This window comes from Coregonus lavaretus (assembly GCF_964263955.1).
Source record: "Coregonus lavaretus genome assembly, contig: HAP1_SCAFFOLD_1784, whole genome shotgun sequence".
NCBI classification, from domain to species: Eukaryota; Metazoa; Chordata; class Actinopteri; order Salmoniformes; family Salmonidae; genus Coregonus; species Coregonus lavaretus.
The window spans coordinates 59,895-80,769 of record NW_028158197.1 but is presented as its reverse complement, the minus strand read 5'-3'; the positions used below and the strand labels follow the sequence as shown (position 1 = coordinate 80,769).

At 40.8% G+C, this 20,875-nt stretch overlaps 1 protein-coding gene across 1 annotated transcript; it reads left to right on the top strand.

The window, feature by feature from the left end:
- Nucleotides 1–7,062: 7,062 nt before the first annotated feature.
- LOC311124341 (uncharacterized protein) lies at nucleotides 7,063–20,314 on the top strand. Its single transcript, XM_084198503.1, has 2 exons — nucleotides 7,063–7,556; nucleotides 18,812–20,314. Exons 1-2 carry the CDS (start codon nucleotides 7,301–7,303, stop codon nucleotides 19,075–19,077), a joined length of 522 nt encoding a protein of 173 aa, XP_084054629.1. The 5' UTR covers nucleotides 7,063–7,300; the 3' UTR covers nucleotides 19,078–20,314.
- Nucleotides 20,315–20,875: the final 561 nt, after the last annotated feature.

Sequence of the window (20,875 nt, the reverse complement as noted above, 5' to 3'; positions counted from 1 at the left end):
CCGTCTGAAGTTTGCTAGAGTGCATTTGGATGATCCAGAAGAGGATTGGGAGAATGTCATATGGTCAGATGAAACCAAAATATAACTTTTTGGTAAAAACTCAACTCGTCGTGTTTGGAGGACAAAGAATGCTGAATTGCATCCAAAGAGTGAAAACCTCCTTCCATCAGCAAGGGCATTGAAGATGAAACGTGGCTGGGTCTTTCAGCATGACAATGATCCCAAACACACCGCCCGGGCAACGAAGGAGTGGCTTCGTAAGAAGCATTTCAAGGTCCTGGAGTGGCCTAGCCAGTCTCCAGATCTCAACCCAATAGAAAATCTTTGGAGGGAGTTGAAAGTCCGTGTTGCCCAGCGACAGCCCCAAAACATCACTGCTCTAGAGGAGATCTGTATGGAGGAATGGGCCAAAATACCAGCAACAGTGTGTGAAAACCTTGTGAAGACTTTCAGAAAACGTTTGACCTGTGTCATTGCCAACAAAGGGTATATAACAAAGTATTGAGAAACTTTTGTAATTGACCAAATACTTATTTTCCACCATAATTTGCAAATAAATTCATTAAAAATCCTACAATGTGATTTGCTGGATTTTCTCATTTTGTCTGTCATAGTTGACGTGTACCTATGATGAAAATTACAGGCCTCTCTCATCTTTTTAAGTGGGAGAACTTGCACAATTGGTGGCTGACTAAATACTTTTTTCCCCCACTGTAACTAGCAACTGTAACGGATTACATTTAGAAAGTAACCCAACCAATCAACCCTACCAAGATTATTTTAAATGATAATTTTTTTGTAAACTGGCCTCGGGTTATTGAGGGATCTGATTAGGATTAAACCTCCTAGCAAGAGAGTTGTGGAGGTTTCATTCAGGTCTCTGTTTAAATAAACGCTCTGTCTTTGGCAGGAGAAAGACCAGACTCAGAGGAAGCAGAGATGTCCAAACCAGCAAGACGATTCCACTGCTCCCACTGTGGAAAAGGTTTTAATCAGTTAAGGGACCTGAAACGACATGTGAGAATACACACAGGGGAAAAGCCTCATCACTGCTCCCAGTGTGGAAAGAGTTTTAACCGGAAAGGACAACTGAAAGAGCATGAGAGAATACACACAGGGGAGAAGCGAGATAAACCTTTCCAATGCTCCCAATGTGGAAAGAGTTTTACCCAGTTAGCGAGCCTGAAAATACATGAGAGAATACACACAGGAGAGAAGCCTCATCACTGCTCCCAGTGTGGAAAGAGTTTTAACCTGAAAGGACAACTGAAAGAGCATGAGAGAATACACACAGGGGAGAAGCCCTACCACTGCTCCCAATGTGAAAAGAGTTTTGCCTGGTTAGCTAACCTGAGAAGACATGAGATGACGCATACAGGAGAGAAGCCTCATCACTGCTCCCAGTGTGGAAAGAGTTTTAACCGGTTATGTCACCTGAGAAGTCATGAGAATACACACAGGACATAAGGATGTAGGCTGCTGAACAGAAGGACATAGAACAGATTTAGGCTGAACAGTAGGACATAGGACAGATGTAGGTCCAATACATGGTGGATCAGTAGGCCGTGGAGACTCTGAATGTGTCTTGTGTATTGACTTTCCAGTGTTTTCCGTACTGCATGTATTATAGTGGATTGGGTTTGTGGATTTGTTTTCTGACTTCACAAAATGAATTTCCATGTAAATGGACAAAGTATATCGTATCGTACCGCTGCTCTCCTTTTGAGAAAAGAAAAATCCAGTTAGAGGAAGGTTTCCCAAACTCTACCCCAAAGGGTAGATCAGCTTTAATGTTGCAGATAGATTGTATCTTCCACACTCTTGGCATCCCGTCTCTCAACCAGCTTCATGAGGTAATCACCTGGAGCTACCACAGTATTCATCTCAACATCAACTGTTCAGAGGAGACTGCGTGAATCAGGCCTTCGTGGTCGAATTGCTTCAAAGAAACCACTACTAAAGGACACCAATAAGAAGAGGCTTGGGCCACGAAACACGAGCAATGGACATTAGGCTGGTGGAAATCTGTCATTTGGTCTGATGAGTCCAAATTTGAGATTTTTGGTTCCAACCTCTGTGTCTTTGTGAGATGCAGAGCAGGTGAACGGATGATCACCACATGTGTGGTTCCCACCGTGAAGCATGGAGGAGGTGGTGTGGGGGTACTTTGCTGGTGACACTGTCAGTGATTTTATTTAGAATTCAAGGCACACTTAACCAACATGGCTACCACAGCATTCTGCAGCGATACGCCATCCCATCTGGTTTACGCTTAGTGGGACTATCATTTGTTTTTCAACAGGACAATGACCCAACACACCTCCAGGCTGTGTAAGGGCTATGTTACCAAGAAGGAGAGTGATGTAGTGCTGCATCAGATGACCTGGCCTCCACAATCCCCCGACCTAAAACAAATTAAGATGGTTTGGGATGAGTTAGACTGCAGAGTAAAGGAAAAGCAGCCAACAAGTGCTCAGCATATGTGGGAACTCCTTCAAGACTGTTGGAAAAGCATTCCAGGTGAAGCTGGTTGAGAGAATGCCAAGAGTGTGCAAAGCTGTCATCAAGGCAAAGGGTGGCTATTTGAAGAATCTCAAATATAAAATATATATTGATTTATTTAACACTTTTTGGATACTACATGATTTCATATGTGTTATTTCATAGTTTTGATGTCTTCACTATTATTCTACAATGTATAAAATAGTACAAATGAAGAAAAACCCTTGAATGAGTAGGTGTGTCCAAACATTTGACTGGTACTGTACATCTACATGATGTATCGTTACACAATGTAGGCGCAGTATAGACCCAACTGCATATCTTGATATTATTGTAACCTTATGTTTAAAATACTCACTCATTATAAATCTGTAATGATCAACACATGATTCTCTTTGTACTTTTACATATCATTTTATTCTTTAATAAAATACATGAAAAACAAACGTTTTGTTTGAAGATAAAATAAAGATTTGACCTGACGTTATTACTAACTGCAGTCAGCAGGTGGCGATGTGGGTCTTTCAGGCAATGCTGCCATTGTGACGTATAATCTAGCGGGCAGAGGCTGCTGTCAAGAAACACTGGCATGTTTTATCATCGGACCCAGCTCTGCCAGCTTATTGTACAAAGGAGAGGTCGCAATTTACGCGACATGTTGGTCGATGCCAACTGCCAAAATGAGCCAGGCTCGTTTACGCCCTCTTCCGAACGGCAGCTATAAATGCAGAGGCTGCGCACAGTGCAACGATATGCCACCCACGGAAAGGAAAACGGTTCCAAATAAATGGCATTATTAGGTGCTCCTCCACCCATGTCATCTCCATGATTAAATGTCCATGTGGGCTGTGAATTCCTGAACATAAAAGTTCAACCGGAAGAAACGACAGGGATTATCCAGTCGCAGTACATTTTAATGACCAAAAACATCACATTTCTACCTTTTTAGATTTAGTGTCAAAGAGAAAGTCAAGGTATCAGACAGACGAGGCGATATAAATAACTCTTGAGCAAAAGATAATATTTGGGGATTTTCACCCTCCAGACATTATTCCCTAAAGGTCTAAATGATGAAATGTCCATGCATGTTATGTTGTAAATGAGAACGTGAACTAATGCCGCCACTTCAGACTACTCCGATGTTTTTTCTTGCACTGTACCCAATGAGTTATGAAAACTTACTTGATAGGTCGATGTGCTCGTTGTGGTTTTACAGACGTGTTTTAATACGTTTTATGTACACACTTCAATAGAATACTTATGAAAGGCACATTGTTTTATTTAGTAAAACTTGTTTATTTTCCCTCGACTCCAACCCCATTGGATGAGAGTAATGTAGCTGAAAAAGAAATATGTAAATGCTGGTTGATTTTTGTTTTGTACACAACAATTAAGAAATTGACAAAACTCGTAAATGGTATGAAATAAAACAAAAGTTGTTCATCAAGTATAGCAGTTTGAATTGCGTTAACACAAATGACTCGTAAATAAACCTTGTAGATGATAAAAGACGGGAATTAACGGTGAACATTGACCGGTGATGATACAACGGGGAATTGATCAACATGAACAAACAAAAGGTAGCCTAAACAACTCACGCTACGTCACAATACATGCGCACTATTTGTCTGGAGACAGAGACTTGCCTATAGTGCGTTTTCGCCTCACACCATTCCCTCCTTCTTCTCTAGACATCTGTTTGTATTATACTCAATATGCATAGCCCGATCTTTACAAGCAATAAGCCTCGGGGGAACTTTAAAAACGTGTTCGGGTATAAAGCAGTAGTCATTTATGAAAAACAAAGGAACATTCAAAGGACAAATGCGGAACATCGAAACCAATTTTTTTTTTTTACCGATTCATGTTTATTCATAAAAAGCAGAAGATAGTAAATATCATTAATCACAATGGTTAGTCTTTTCAAATTAACAGGACAACATTCTGAACGTATTCATATGACTACATTTATCCTAATCGGAAACATATGCCGCGGGGAGAAGTCAAAAGATCCTAGAAGTCGGGCTATAAATGGTCAAATCCAGAATAAATATAAGCTAGCCGAATTGTTCAGTCTTGATCTATGATCAAAATAGGCTGGGACGTGTTCGGGTTCCCTTACAGAAAAAAAAAATGCAATCAGAGAGCAGTATAACTGCAATTACTGCGTCCAAAATACCACAGTCGACTAAAGTTACTGAACTTTTACAGCAGTTTAAAAAAAAATGCAATATTTAGTTGTAAGGGTTCTGTTTAGGCTATAGGTTATGGGGAAGAACGCAACTGCACTGAAACGAATAGCCTGATTCAATGCAATTCCCCACTCCTGAACATCAAAACTGTGTTTATAGGCATAACATACCACTCAATAAGAAGAGGAAGAGGTCAAATCATGACATCAGTGATTTTCAGGTCGGAAAGTCGGAGATGTAGAAAGATTTCCGAATTGGAAATAAGAGTTGAATCACCATTGAAATATAATTGTTCCTAGTCAGAGCTTGTTTTTTTCTGAGCGACTTTAAAGGGGAAATAAGCAATTTGCTACATCCAATTTCAAACTTTTAAATTAATGATTTATGTACCCATTGACTCTTTAAGAATATAAACGTATACATGCCTAATGAGCTTAGTTCAACTGCCGTACCCCATCAGAAACCAACCTGTTTAACTCCATTGGTTTGTAAACATTGTAAACACTGTTCGCCTGAAAACGTGGATAAACTAGAATTTAAAATATCATCTTGCATCCAGAGCTCTGGGAATTTGAGAGTGGTTGTATTTCTCCAGACTCAGCTTTTTACCAAAACAGTGGTGGGGTTTCCGCTTTGTTATTGTTTGAACTGCAGATCCCCTGTAAAGGAAAAGTCATAACAGGGTTAATTATAACAGGGTTTATTATAGCAGGGTTTATTTTAATTATTGATAAACATGCACCTGTTTGGTAACTGACTGTTAGAACTGTAAAGGCTCCGTGGATTGATGAGGAATTGAAAAACTGTCTGGTTGAAAGAGACGGGGCAAAAGGAGTGGCTAATAAGTCTGGCTGCACATCTGACTGGTTGACTTAATGCAAATTGAGAGATTATGTGACTAAACTCAACAAAAAGAAGAAGAAAACTGTATTATGAAGCCAAGATCAATGATATAAAGAACGATGGAAAAGAAATTTGGAGTACTTTAACTGAAATATGGGTAGAATGACATTCAACTCCATCTTTCATCGAATCAGATGGCTTATTCATCACAAAACCATTTGATGTTGCCAATTATTTTAATGATTACTTAATTGGCAAAGTGGGCAAACTTAGGCAGGAAATGCCAACAATGAACAGTGAGGCATCGTATTGATGCATAAAAAAATAATAATAATGAAAGAAAAGCATTAAAAGTTTGAATTTTGTAAAGTTAGTGTGGGAGAGGTGGAAAAAGTATTGTTATCGATCAATAATGACAAACCTCCTGGCATTGACAACTTAAATGGAAAGCTACTGAGGATGGTAGCTGACTCTATAGCCACTCCTATCTGTCATATCTTTAATCTGAGCCTAGAGGAAAGCCAAAGTCATTCTGCTACCCAAGAATGGTAAAGCAGCCTTTACTGGTTCTAACAGTAGACCTACATTTATAAGCTTGCTGCCAGCTCTTAGCAAACTGTTGGAAAAAATGGTGTTTGACCAAATACAATGCTATTTCTCTGTAAACAAATTAACAACAGACTTTCAACATGCTTATAGGGAAGGGCACTCAACATGTACTGCACTGACACAAAGGACTGATGATTGGTTGAAAGAAATTGATAATAAGAAGATTGTGGGAGCTGTACTGTTAGATTTCAGTTCAGCCTTTGATATTATTGACCATAACCTGTTTTTGAAAAAACGTATGTTTTGGAACGGGTGGCCACTAATAAACTGGTCCTGAACATCTCTAAAACTAAGAGCATTGTATTTGGTACAAATCATTCCCTAAGTTCTAAACCTCAGCTGAATCTGGTAATGAATGGTGTGGCTGTTGAACAAGTTGAGGAGACTAAATTGCTTGGCGTTACCTTAGATTGTAAACTATCATGGTCAAAACATATAGATTCAATGGGCTCCCGAGTGGCGCAGCGGTCTAAGGCACTGCATCTCAGTGCTTGCGGTGTTACTACAGACCCCCTGGTTCGATTCCAGGCTGTATCACAACCGGCCGTGATTGGGAGTCCCATAGGGTGGCGCACAATTGGCCCAGCGTCGTCCGGGTTTGGTGGTGTAGGCCGTCATTGTAAATAAGAATTTGTTCTTAACTGACTTGCCTAGTTAAATAAAGGTTAAATAAAAAAGATGGGGAGAGGTCTGTCCGTAATAAAGAGATGCTCTGCTTTTTTGACACCACACTCCAAAAAGCAAGTTCTGCAGGCTCTAGTTTTGTTATTATTACCTGTAAGACAATTGGTTATTTACCAATTATTTGTTTACATTGTTTGCCAGAATATAGTTTTTGTTCAACTGCGTCACTCCAGTCAGCAGATGGCGATGTGAGTCTTTCAGGTGATGATTCTTGCGTGACGTATATTCTAGTGGACGGGACGGGAGGCTTTTTCAACAACAACAATTCAGCCGCCTTGGTAGCTTGCTAGCCAACATAAAACCAAAATATTGAAGCTCTTTAGACCATTTTTGTGTATATTAACATCAGTGTTTTAAACACACTGTCTGTGTATTTAGCAGTTACTCCATTTGATTTCATATTTACGTTATTAGCTATCTGGCTAAGTAACACTAGGCTAATGCTAACTAGCTAGATAACATCCCCAACCATGTGCTCACTAAGCTACTCTCCTCCTCCTAAAGAAGAGGAGGTCTGCTGGACAGAGAAAGACGTTACAGTGAAAGAAGAGGAGGAAGAGGAGGATGTCACAGTTAAAACAGAAGTAGAGGGTGAAGCTGTTGCCGTGAAAGAAGAGGAAGAAGTTACAGTGAAAGAGGAGGATGCAGTTTTTGGAGTGAAGGAGGAGGGGGAGATTACTGTCACATTGGAGGAAGAAGAGGAGACGGGAGAGCTGATTAACACCAGTAAGTAGTATTTTAAAAACAGTGGCACAAACTCTGTAGTTGTTGAACTATTGAACTAATGTGTCGTCTTAAAGACTGCGGTCAAGTGATCCGTCATTCGCAAAACGTGGTCAAGCCACCCACCCTTCTGTTTCCGCCTGAATTTTCTTACCGAATAGATACCACTTAACTGTACCGCGTGTTTTCTGGGAGGGAAACTGAGTCGGATGCTCTCTAATGCTCCGACAGAAACGATAGCTACAAATCATTCTAAAAATGACTTTGATATCACGGGTAGAGTGAGGCTGCAGAGGTTGCAGTAGCCTAACGTTGGTGCTGTTTAGGAAATGTTAAATTGTCAAAGCAAGACGTGTTTACGGTCATGATACACACACAGGAAGATCTAAATGAGCTTGATATGTTTTTAGTAAATCATGAATCCAGTGTGATGACCGTTGCTTACCATACGATCTCCATATTATGCCATCTTAAAATATGGGTTAATATAATTACTTATTCTATATTACAGTTAACTTTGAAGTAAAATTGGATGGTAAACATTTTGTCATGTCTGCCACTAGTCCGTCACTAATCCATGTTCATTAACATGGCGTTATGCTGGCTTCAACATGGGGGAACACTAGTTTACTGCTCAGTGCATTAGGAAAGGATTCAGACCCCTTAACTTTCTCCACATTTTGTTACGTTGAAGCCTTATTCTAAAATGGATTAGATAGTTTTTCCCCCTCATCAATCTACACACAATACCCCTTAATGACAAAGCAAAAACAGGGTTTTTGCACATTTATACAGAAACATACTGAAATATCACATTTACATAAGTATTCAGACCCTTTACTCAGTACGTTGTTGAAGTACATTTGGCAGTGACTACAGCCTCGAGTCTTCTTGGCTATGACGCTACAAGCTTGGCACACCTGTATTTGGGGAGTTTATCCCATTCTTCTCTGCAGATCCTCTCAAGCTTTGTCAGGTTGGATGGGGAGTGTCACTGCACAGCTATTTTCAGGTCTCTCCATAGATGTTCGATCAGGTTCAAGTCCGGGCTCTGGCTGGGCCACTCAAGGACATTCAGAGACTTGTCCCGATGCCACTCCTGCGTTGTCTTGGCTGTGTGCTTAGGGTCGTTGTCCTGTTGGAAGGTGAACATTCGCACCAGTCTGAGGTCATGAGCGCTCTGGAGCAGGTTTTCATCAAGGATCTCTCTGTACTTTGCTCCGTTCATCTTTCCCTCAATCCTGACAAGTCTCCCAGTCCCTGCCTCTGAAAAACATCCCCACAGCATGATGCTCCCACAACCATGCTTCACCGTAGGGATGGTGCCAGGTTTCTTCCAGATGTGACGCTTGGCATTCAGGCCAAAGAGTTCAATCTTGGTTTCATCAGACCAAATAATCTTGTTTCTCATGGTCTGAGAGTCTTTAGGTGCCTTTTGGCAAGCTCCAAGCGGGCTGTTATGTGCCTTTTACTGAGGAGTGGCTTCCGTCTGGCCACTCTACCATAAAGGCCTGATTGGTGGAGTGCTGCAGAGATGGTTGTCCTTCTGGAATGTTCTCCCATCTCCACAGAGGAACTCTGGAGCTCTGTCAGAGTGACCATCGGGTTCTTGGTCACCTCCCTGACCAAGGCCCTTCTCCCCTGATTGCTCAGTTTGGCCGGGCGGCCAGCTCTAGGATGAGTCTTGGTGGTTCCAAACTTCTTCCATTTAAGAATGATGGAAGCCACTGTGTTCTTGGGGAACTTCAATGCTGCAGACATTTTTTGGTACCCTTCCCCAGATCTGTGCCTCGACACAATCCTGTCTCGAAGCTCTACGGACAACTCCTTCGTCCTCCTTCATGGCTGTGCTTTTGCACTGACATGCACTGTCAACTGTGGGACCTTATGTAGACAGGTGTGTGCCTTTCCAAGTCATGTCCAATCAATTGAATTTACCACAGGTGGACTCCAATTAAGTTGTAGAAACAACTCAAGTATGATCAATGAAAACAGGATGCACTGGAGATCAATTTGGATTCACTTTTTCATTATGGGGTATTGTGTGTAGATTGAGGAGGGGAAAAAAAACAATTTAATCAATTTTAGAATAAGGCTGTAATGTAACAAAATGTGGAAAAAGTCAAGGGGTCTGAATACTTTCCGAATGCGCTGTAGACAGAGCTAAGAGTCTCACCAAAGCAGTGCAAAATATCCGGTTAGAAATGATTATTTTCTCTCTTGAACATTGGATGATCTGGGCCAATAGCTGAAGTGTATTTTTATAGCGGACACTCCGGTGTCTTATTGCCCACATGTTCTATCCTCTCTATTTGATATGAATATGACTTGGCCCATTAAGACACTCAGGTTAATGCAGGTTAGATTTCCTCTCTATTTGATATGAATATGACTTGGCCCATTAAGACACTCAGGTTAATGCAGGTTAGATTTCCTCTCTATTTGATATGAATATGACTTGGCCCATTAAGACACTCAGGTTAATGCAGGTTAGATTTCTCGTGCCGCGCTATTTCATGATCAATCAATGAATGAATCTAACCGAGTTCTAGGCTATATCATAAAGTTAGAAGTTATTTTTCTATAACCTAAAACATGGGATACCTAAAGTAATAATGAGACAGAGAAGGAACAATAGCAAGATATAAAAATCACATGAGAAATTCGAACAAACCGTACAGTTCAGCAAAGCATTATATAGACAGAAATGATGCATGCATGCAAGGCCCCTTGCGAACCAAACGACGAAAAACCTAATCCTACTCAAATAAAACCTAATCCTACTTTAAATATCATAAAAGCATTAAGACAAATTCAAGTTATGAAGAGTATTCATAACTAATACTGGGAGACAGCTGTAAGTGGAAGAACCAGCTCTGTAAGCCCTTTGTAAAAGCTTTGAAATATGATTGAATGAAAAGCCTTTTTCTAGACTTGGCTTCCTACTCTGTAATTCTCAGGACATTTAATCCATACCCAGGCCTCCTTTAAGACCCCATAATGTTTCATCATTAGATGCTACAGTCCTCCTTTAAGACTCCATAATGTTTCATCATTTGATGCTACAGTCCTCCTTTAAGACTCCATAATGTTTCATCATTAGATGCTACAGTCCTCCTTTAAGACTCCATAATGTTTCATCATTAGATGCTACAGTCCTCCTTTAAGACTCCATAATGTTTCATCTGTAGGTGAAGCCTTCTTTAAGACTCCATCATGTTTCATCTGTAGGTGAAGCCTCCTTTAAGACTCCATAATGTTTCATCGTTAGATGCTACAGTCCTACTTTAAGACTCCATAATGTTTCATCTGTAGGTGAAGCCTTCTTTAAGACTCCATCATGTTTCATCTGGAGGTGAAGCCTCCTTTAAGACTCCATAATGTTTCATCATTAGATGCTACAGTCCTCCTTTAAGACTCCATAATGTTTCATCTGTAGGTGAAGCCTCTAAGACTCCATAATGTTTCATCTGTAGGTGAAGCCTTCTTTAAGACTCCATCATGTTTCATCTGTAGGTGAAGCCTCCTTTAAGACTCCATAATGTTTCATCGTTAGATGCTACAGTCCTCCTTTAAGACTCCATAATGTTTCATCTGTAGGTGAAGCCTCCTTTAAGACTCCATAATGTTTCATCTGTAGGTGAAGCCTCTAAGACTCCATAATGTTTCATCTGTAGGTGAAGCCTTCTTTAAGACTCCATCATGTTTCATCTGTAGGTGAAGCCTCCTTTAAGACTCCATAATGTTTCATCATTAGATGCTACAGTCCTCCTTTAATACTCCATAAAATGTAATCATTAGATGCTACAGTCCTCCTTTAAGACTCCATAATGTTTAATCATTAGATGCTACAGTCCTCCTTTAATACTCCATAATGTTTCATCATTAGATGCTACAGTCCTCCTTTAAGAATCCATAATGTTTCATCATTAGATGCTACAGTCCTCCTTTAAGACTCCATAATGTTTCATCATTAGATGCTCCAGTCCTCCTTTAATACTCCATAATGTTTCATCATTAGATGCTACAGTCCTCCTTTAAGACTCCATAATGTTTCATCATTAGATGCTCCAGTCCTCCTTTAATACTCCATAATGTTTCATCATTAGATGCTACAGTCCTCCTTTAAGACTCCATAATGTTTCATCATTAGATGCTACAGTCCTCCTTTAAGACTCCATAATGTTTCATCATTAGATGCTACACTCCTCCTTTAAGACTCCATAATGTTTCATCTGTAGGTGAAGCCTCCTTTAAGACTCCATAATGTTTAATCATTAGATGCTACAGTCCTCCTTTAATACTCCATAATGTTTCATCATTAGATGCTACAGTCCTCCTTTAAGAATCCATAATGTTTCATCATTAGATGCTACAGTCCTCCTTTAAGACTCCATAATGTTTCATCATTAGATGCTCCAGTCCTCCTTTAATACTCCATAATGTTTCATCATTAGATGCTACAGTCCTCCTTTAAGACTCCATAATGTTTCATCATTAGATGCTCCAGTCCTCCTTTAATACTCCATAATGTTTCATCTGTAGGTGAAGCCTCCTTTAAGACTCCATAATGTTTCATCTGTAGGTGAAGCCTCCTTTAAGACTCCATAATGTTTCATCTGTAGGTGAAGCCTTCTTTTAGACTCCATAATGTTTCATCTGTAGGTGAAGCCTTCTTTAAGACTCCATCATGTTTCATCTGTAGGTGAAGCCTCCTTTAAGACTCCATAATGTTTCATCATTAGATGCTACCGTCCTCCTTTAAGACTCCATAATGTTTCATCATTAGATGCTACAGTCCTCCTTTAAGACTCCATAATGTTTCATCATTAGATGCTACAGTCCTCCTTTAAGACTCCATAATGTTTCATCATTAGATGCTACAGGCCTCCTATAAGACTCCATAATGTTTCATCATTAGATGCTACAGTCCTCCTTTAAGACTCCATAATGCTTCATCATTAGATGCTACAGTCCTCCTTTAAGACTCCATAATGTTTCATCATTAGATGATACAGTCCTCCTTTAAGACTCCATAATGTTTCATCATTAGATGCTACAGGCCTCCTTTAAGACTCCATAATGTTTCATCATTAGATGCTACAGTCCTCCTTTAAGACTCCACAATGTTTCATCATTAGATACTACAGTCCTCCTTTAAGACTCCATAATGTTTCATCTGTAGGTGAAGCCTCCTTTAAGACTCCATAATGTTTCATCTGTAGGTGAAGCCTCCTTTAAGACTCCATCATGTTTCATCTGTAGGTGAAGCCTCCTTTAATACTCCATAATGTTTCATCTGTAGGTGAAGCCTCCTTTAAGACTCCATAATGTTTCATCTGTAGGTGAAGCCTCCTTTAAGACTCCATAATGTTTCATCTGTAGGTGAAGCCTCCTTTAAGACTCCATAATGTTTCATCTGTAGGTGAAGCTTCCTTTAAGACTCCATAATGTTTCATCTGTAGGTGAAGCCTCCTTTAAGACTCCATAATGTTTCATCTGTAGGTGCTACAAAAGCAAAAATTGAAAGATGAGAATTGGTTTCATATTAATTGTATGAGTATGTAATTTCCCAAATGTTTTATGGATACAATATACAGGTAACACTTGAGTCAATGAGGGATACAACGTATATTGAAAGCAGCTTCACACAGCTGTGGTTCCTGAGATAATTAAGCAATTAACATCCAGTCATGCTTAGGGTCATGTATAAAAATGCCCAGTTGACCATTATCTTGGCTACCATGGCTATAAGAAGAGATCTCAGAGACTTTGAAAGAGGTGTCTCAAAGGAGCGTAGGGGGTTTAAAGGGAGTTTGTGTCTCAGTCACTGGATCTCAACCTAATTTAACCCTTATGGGAGATTCTGGAGCGGCGCCTGAGACAGCGTTTTCCACCACCATCAACAAAACATAAAATTATTGAATTTCTCATCAAGGAATTGTGTTGCATCCCTCCAATAGAGCTCCAGAAACATGCAGAATCTATGCCAAGACACATTGAAGCTGTTGTGGGGTCCGAACGACCAAGACACTTTATGTTGGGGATTCCTTTATTTTGGCAGTTACGACACTTTATGTTGGGGATTCCTTTATCTTGGCAGGTATGACACTTTGTGTTGGGGATTCCTTACAGAGTCTGATTAACTTGTGGAAACCATTTTTCCAGATTCAGAGGAACCAGAGACGTCCAAACCAGCAAGACGATTCCACTGCTCCCACTGTGGAAAAGGTTTTAATCAGTTAAGGGTCCTGAAACGACATGAGAGAATACACACAGGCGATAAACCTTTCCAATGCTCCAAGTGTGGAAAGAGTTTTTCCTCATCATGGTGCCTGAAAAGACATGAGAGTATACACACAGGGGAAAAGCCCTACCACTGCTCCCAGTGTGGAAAGAGTTTTAACCGGAAAGAATACCTGAAAGAGCATGAGAGAATACACACAGGGGAGAAGCGAGATAAACCTTTCCAATGCTCCCAGTGTGGAAAGAGTTATACCCAGTTAGCGAGCCTGAAAATACATGAGAGAATACACACAGGAGAGAAGCCTCATCACTGCTCCCAGTGTGGAAAGAGTTTTAACCTGAAAGGACAACTGAAAGAGCATGAGAGAATACACACAGGGGAGAAGCCCTACCACTGCTCCCAATGTGAAAAGAGTTTTGCCTGCTTAGCTAACCTGAGAAGACATGAGATGACTCATACAGGAGAGAAGCCTCTTCACTGCTCCCAGTGTGGAAAGAGTTATAACCGGTTATGTCACCTGAGAAGACATGAGAGAATACACACAGGACATAAGGATGTAGGCTGCTGAACAGAAGGACATAGAACAGATGTAGGTCCAATACATTGTGGGTCAGTAGGCTGTAGAGACTCTGAATGTGTCTTGTGTATTGACTTTCCAGTGTTTTCCGTACAGCATGTATTATAGTGGATTGGGTTTGTGGATTTGTTTTCTGGGTGCGTGTTTTGGTTTTTGCTCTAGCACAACTTATTCAGTTAACCAACTCATCATCAAGCTTTTCTGATTTGAATGGGCTGTGTAGTGTTAGAGGACCTGAGATGACATGAGAGAATACAGAGGCTTTGTTCTGACTGTTGTTTTGGACTGACAACTGTTCTGATTATTCTATTTTCCTTTAAGTTGTTGAAATGTTCCGTATTGACTGACCTTCATGTCTTAAAGTAATGATGGACTTGTCAATTCTCTTTGCTTATTTGAGCTGTTCTTGCCATAGTATGGACTTGGTCTTTTACCAAATAGGGCTATCTTCTGTATATCCCCCCTTACCTTGTCACAACACAACTGATTGGCTGAAACGCATTAAGAAGGAAAGAAATTCCACAAATGAACTTTTAACAAGGCACACCTGTTAATTGAAATGCATTGAAATACCTGTTGAAAGAATGCCAAGAGTGTGCAAAGCTGTCATCAAGGCAAAGGGTGGCTACTTTGAAGAATCTCAAATATATTTTGATTTAACACTGTTTTGGTTAATACATGATTCCATATGTTATTTCATTTTTTATTTATTTTTTATTTCACCTTTATTTAACCAGGTAAGCCAGTTGAGAACAAGTTCTCATTTACAACTGTGACCTGGCCAAGATAAAGCAAAGCAGTGCGATAAAAACAACAACACCGAGTTACATATGGGGTAAAACAAAACATAAAGTCAAAAATACAACAGAAAATATATATACAGTGTGTGCAAATGTAGCAAGTTATGGAGGTAAGGCAATAGTTCATCATAGTTTTGATGTCTTCACTATTATTCTACAATGTAGAAAATAGTAAAAATTAAGAAAAACCCTTGAATAGTAGTAGGTGTTCTAAAACTTTTGACTGGTACTGTATATGAAAATGTTCTAAAATGTTTGACCGGTAGAGTGTGTGTGTGTGTGTGTGTGTGTGTGTGTATATATATATATACACACACACAGTTGAAGTCGGAAGTTTAAATACACTCCAATATATATATATATATACACAGTTGAAGTCGGAAGTTTAAATACCCTCCAATATATATATATACACAGTTGAAGTCGGAAGTTTAAATACACTCCAATATATATATATATATACACAGTTGAAGTCGGAAGTTTAAATACTCTTAGGTTGGAGTCATTAAAACTCGTTTTTCAACCTCTCCACGGTTAGGACATCTACTTTGTACATGACACAAGTAATTTTTCCAACAATTGTTTACAGACAGATTATTTCACTTATAATTAATTTGTATCACAATTCCAGTGGGTCAGAAGTTTACATACAGTAAGTTGACTGTGCCTTTAAACAGCTTGGAAAATTCCAGAAAATGATGTCATGGCTTTTGAAGCTTCTGATGGGCTAATTGACATCATTTGAGTCAATTGGAGATGTACCTGTGGATGTATTTCAAGGCCTACCTTCAAACTAAGTGCCTCTTTGCTTGTCATCATGGGAAAATGAAAATAAATCAGCCAAGACCTCAAGTCTGGTTCATCCTTGGGAGCAATTTCCAAACGCCTGAAGTTACAACATTCATCTGTACAAACAATAGTACGCAAGTATAAACACCATGGGACCATGCAGCCATCATACCACTCAGGAAGGAGACTCGTTCCGTCCTAGAGATGAACATACTTTGGTGCAAAAACTGCAAATCAATCCCAGAACAACAGCAAAGGACCTTGTGAAGATGCTGGAGGAAACAGGTACAAAAGTATCTACATCCACATTAAAACGAGTCCTATATCGACATAACCTGAAAGACCGCTCAGCAAGGAAGAAGCCACTGCTCCAAAACCGCCATTAAAAAAGCCAGACTACGGTTTGCAACTGCACATGGGGACAAAAATCATACTTTTTGGAGAAATGTCCTCTGGTCTGATGAAACAACAAACAGAACTGTTTGGCCATAATGACCATCGTTATGTTTGGAGGAAAATGGGGGAGCCTGCAAGCCGAAGAACACCATCCCAACCGTGAAACACGGGGGTGGCAGCATCATGCTGTGGGGGTGCTTTGCTGCAGGAGGGACTGGTGCACTTCACAAAACAGATGGTATCATGAGGAAGGAAAATTATGTGGATATATTGAAGCAACATCTCAAGACATCAGTAAGGAAGTTAAAGCTTGGTCACAAATGGTTCTTCCAAATGGACAATGACCCCAAGCATACTTCCAAAGTTGTTGCAAAATGGCTTAAGGACAACAAAATCAAGGTATTGGAGTGGCCATCACAAAGCCCTGACCTCAATCCTATAGAAAATGTGTGGGCAGAACTGAAAAAGCGTTTGCGAGCAAGGAGGCCTACAAACCTGACTCAGTTACACCAGCTCTGTCATGAGGAATGGGCCAAAATTCACCCAACTTATTGTGGGAAGCTTGTGGAAGGCTACCCGAAACGTTTGACCCAAGTTAAACCATTTTAAAGGCAATGCTACCAAATACTAATTGAGTGTATATAAACTTCTGACCCACTGGGAATGTGATGACATAAACAAAAGCTGAAATAAATCATTCTCTCTACTATTATCATCTATCCATCCATTGATTCTTGAAGAATATAACTTCTAAATGCCTCATGAGTTCAACTGTTACACTCCATGAGAACCCAAAATGTAAGCTTGTTTCTCATGGTCTGAGAGTCTTTAGGTGCCTTTTGGCAAACTCCAAGCGGGCTGTTATGTGCCTTTTACTGAGGAGTGGCTTTCGGTCTGGCCACTCTACCATAAAGGCCTGATTGGTGGAGTGCTGCAGAGATGGTTGTCCTTCTGGAATGTTCTCCCATCTCCAGTGAAGTACTCATTGCAACAATCATCATCTGGGGGAATTTTTTTAAAATCCAGGCGCACTTGTGCTCCTAAATTAATATTCCAGGTCGCACAGCAAAATATTTAGGCGCATATGCCAGTAAAATGGTCGCCCTGTCATGCATCATTTTGGGCATGTGCACGCAAACACAAGTGCATGCACACACACAAACACTATATAGCCTCATAACATGTTTAAAACTATAATGTTGATATCATGGATGGTCAGTCCTTGCATCCATAGCTCTGTCTATTCATCTTACATTACATTTCTCCCATCCCTCAGCTGTTTACCAAAACAGAGGCAGGGTCGACCGTTTTGTTATTGTTTCATCTGTGGATTTTGCCCTTTAAACAGCTGCATATTATCAAGATATCAAAGTGTCCCCAACACAAAGGTAAACAATAGGCCTGTAGTAAATGCAGCATTTCGTCTTTCACATGTAAATAGTACTTTTTCAGTAGTGCTCAAAAGCATGCAGCGTTCTAAGGCGTCACTACAGATCCCGGTTCGATCCCAGCCGGCCGTGAACCGGGATGACCCATGATGCGGCGCCCAGTTGGCCCAGCGTCGTCCGGCTCAGGGGAGGGTTTGGCCGGCCCGGGTTTGTCCTTGTCCCAGCGCGCTCTAGCTACTCCTGTGGCAGGCCGGGCGCAAGATGTACAGTGTTTCCTCCGACACATTGGTGCTGCTGGCTTCCGGGTTAAGCGAGCATTGTGTCAAGAAGCAGTGCGGCTCTCGACCTTCGTGGTCTGTGAGAGCCAGAAATCTTGCTTGTTTGTAGGTGACCAAATACTTATTTTCCACCATAATTTGCAAATAAATTCATTAAAAATCCTACAATGTGATTTTCTGGATTTTTTTCTCATTTTGTCTGTCATAGTTGACGTGTACCTATAATGAAAATTACAGGCCTCTCTCATCTTTTTAAGTGGGAGCACTTGCACAATTGGTGGCTGACTAAATAATTTTTTTCCCCACTGTATGTATTGGCAATAATTCATTTCCAATAGGGAGGCATGGAATAATTACAAATGTATATTTTGTCAGGCTGGATGTTTGAAATATGAGTAGGTGATTTGAGTCATGCTTCTTCAGTAGTGGAATAAAGACAATTAGAGCACTTGAATATTGTCAAGAAATACTGGAGTGATGTAAGATTGTTAATACAATTGTTCATAGACGATGCGTCAATGTTTATAGGCTGCAAGTACGTTGAATGAAGTTGTTTTCAAGTCGTTGAAACAACGACCTGAGAAATCTCTTCAACTTTCACTTTCAACCAAAACCGAACATAGATTGGACCTCGAGCATAGTCTTCTTTTCAACAACATTTTGCAAGGTGGGATAGCCCAATGTCAAAACACAGTTTTAACGTGTCCAAATCAATAACCAATATGCAGAGTTGTGGAGGTTTCATTCAGGTCTCTGTTTAAATAAACGCTCTGTCTTTGGCAGGAGAAAGACCAGATTCAGAGGAACCAGAGACGTCCAAACCAGCAAGACGATTCCACTGCTCCCACTGTGGAAAAGGTTTTAATCAGTTAAGGGACCTGAAACGACATGAGAGAATACACACAGGGGAGAAGCCTTTCCAATGCTCCCAGTGTGGAAAGAGTTTTAACCAGAAAGAATACCTGAAAGAGCATGAGAGAATACACACAGGGAGAAGCGAGAAAAGACATACCGCTGCTCCCACTGTGGAAAGGGTTTTAACCAGTTAGGGGACCTCAAACGACATGAGACAATACACACAGGAGATAAGCCTCATCACTGCTCCCACTGTGGAAAAGGTTTTAACCAGTTAAGGGACCTGAAACGACATGAGAGAATACACACAGGGGAGAAGCCTTTCCAATGCTCCCAGTGTGGAAAGAGTTTTTCCTTGTTAGCGAGCCTGAAAATACATGAGAGGACACACACAGGAGATAAACCTCATCACTGCTCCCAGTGTGGAAAGAGTTTTACCCAGTTAGGACACCTGAAAGTGCATGAGAGAATACACACAGGGGAAAAGCCTCATCACTGCTCCCAGTGTAGAAAGAGTTTTAACCGGAAAGAATACCTGAAAGTGCATGAGAGAATACACACAGGGGAAAAGCCTCATCACTGCTCCCAGTGTAGAAAGAGTTTTAACCGGAAAGAATACCTGAAAGAGCATGAGAGAATACACACAGGGGAGAAGCGAGATAAACCTTTCCAATGCTCCCAGTGTGGAAAGAGTTTTTCACAGTTAGGGAACATGAAACAACATGAGAGGACACACACAGGAGAGAAGCCTCATCACTGCTCCCATTGTGGAAAGAGTTTTACCCAGTTAGGACACCTGAAAGTGCATGAGAGAATACACACAGGGGAGAAGTGCTACCACTGCTCCCAATGTGAAAAGAGTTTTGCCTGGTTAGGGTACCTGAAAATACATGAGAGAATACACACAGGAGAGAAGCCTCATCACTGCTCCCGGTGTGGAAAGAGTTTTACCCAGTTAGGTCACCTGAAACAGCATGAGAGAATACACACAGGGGAGAAGCCGTACCACTGCTCCCAGTGTGAAAAGAGTTTTGCCTGGTTAGGTCACATGAGAAGACATGAGAGGACGCACACAGGAGATAAGGATGTAGGCTGCTGAACAGTGGGACATAGGACAGATGTAGGCTGAACAGTAGGACATAGGACAGATGTAGGCTGAACAGTAGGACATAGGACAGATGTAGGCTGAACAGTAGGACATAGGACAGATGTCGACTGAACAGTAGGACATAGGACAGATGTAGGCTGAACAGTAGGACATAGGACAGATGTAGACTGAACAGTAGGACATAGGACAGATGTAGGTCCAATACATGGTGGGTCAGTAGGCCGTAGAGACTCTGAATGTGTCTTGTGTATTGACTTTCCAGTGTTTTCCGTACTGCATGTATTATAGTGGATTGGGTTTGTGGATTTGTTTTCTGACTTCACAAAATGAATTTCCATGTAAATGGACAAAGTATATCGTATCGTACCACTGCTCTCCTTTTGAGAAAAGACAAATCCAGTTAGAGGAAGGTTTCCCAAACTCTACCCCAAAGGGTAGATCAGCTTTAATGTTGCAGATAGATTGTATCTTCCACACTCTTGGCATCCCGTCTCTCAACCAGCTTCATGAGGTAGTCACCTGGAGCTACCACAGTATTCATCTCAACATCAACTGTTCAGAGGAGACTGCGTGAATCAGGCCTTCATGGTCGAATTGCTTCAAAGAAACCACTACTAAAGGACACCAATAAGAAGAGGCTTGGGCCACGAAACACGAGCAATGGACATTAGGCTGGTGGAAATCTGTAATTTGGTCTGATGAGTCCAAATTTGAGATGTTTGGTTCCAACCTCTGTGTCTTTGTGAGATGCAGAGCAGGTGAACGGATGATCACCACATATGTGGATCCCACCGTGAAGCATGGAGGAGGTGGTGTGGGGGTACTTTGCTGGTGACACTGTCAGTGATTTTATTTAGAATTCAAGGCACACTTAACCAACATGG

Coding starts and splice junctions, on each gene's coding strand:
- LOC311124341 (XM_084198503.1), top strand. CDS start 7,301: ATGTGCTCACTAAGCTACTCTCCTCCTCCTAAAGAAGAGGAGGTCTGC. Junction 7,557..18,811: donor GGGAGAGCTGATTAACACCA/GTAAGTAGTATT, acceptor TGTCTTTGGCAG/GAGAAAGACCAGATTCAGAG.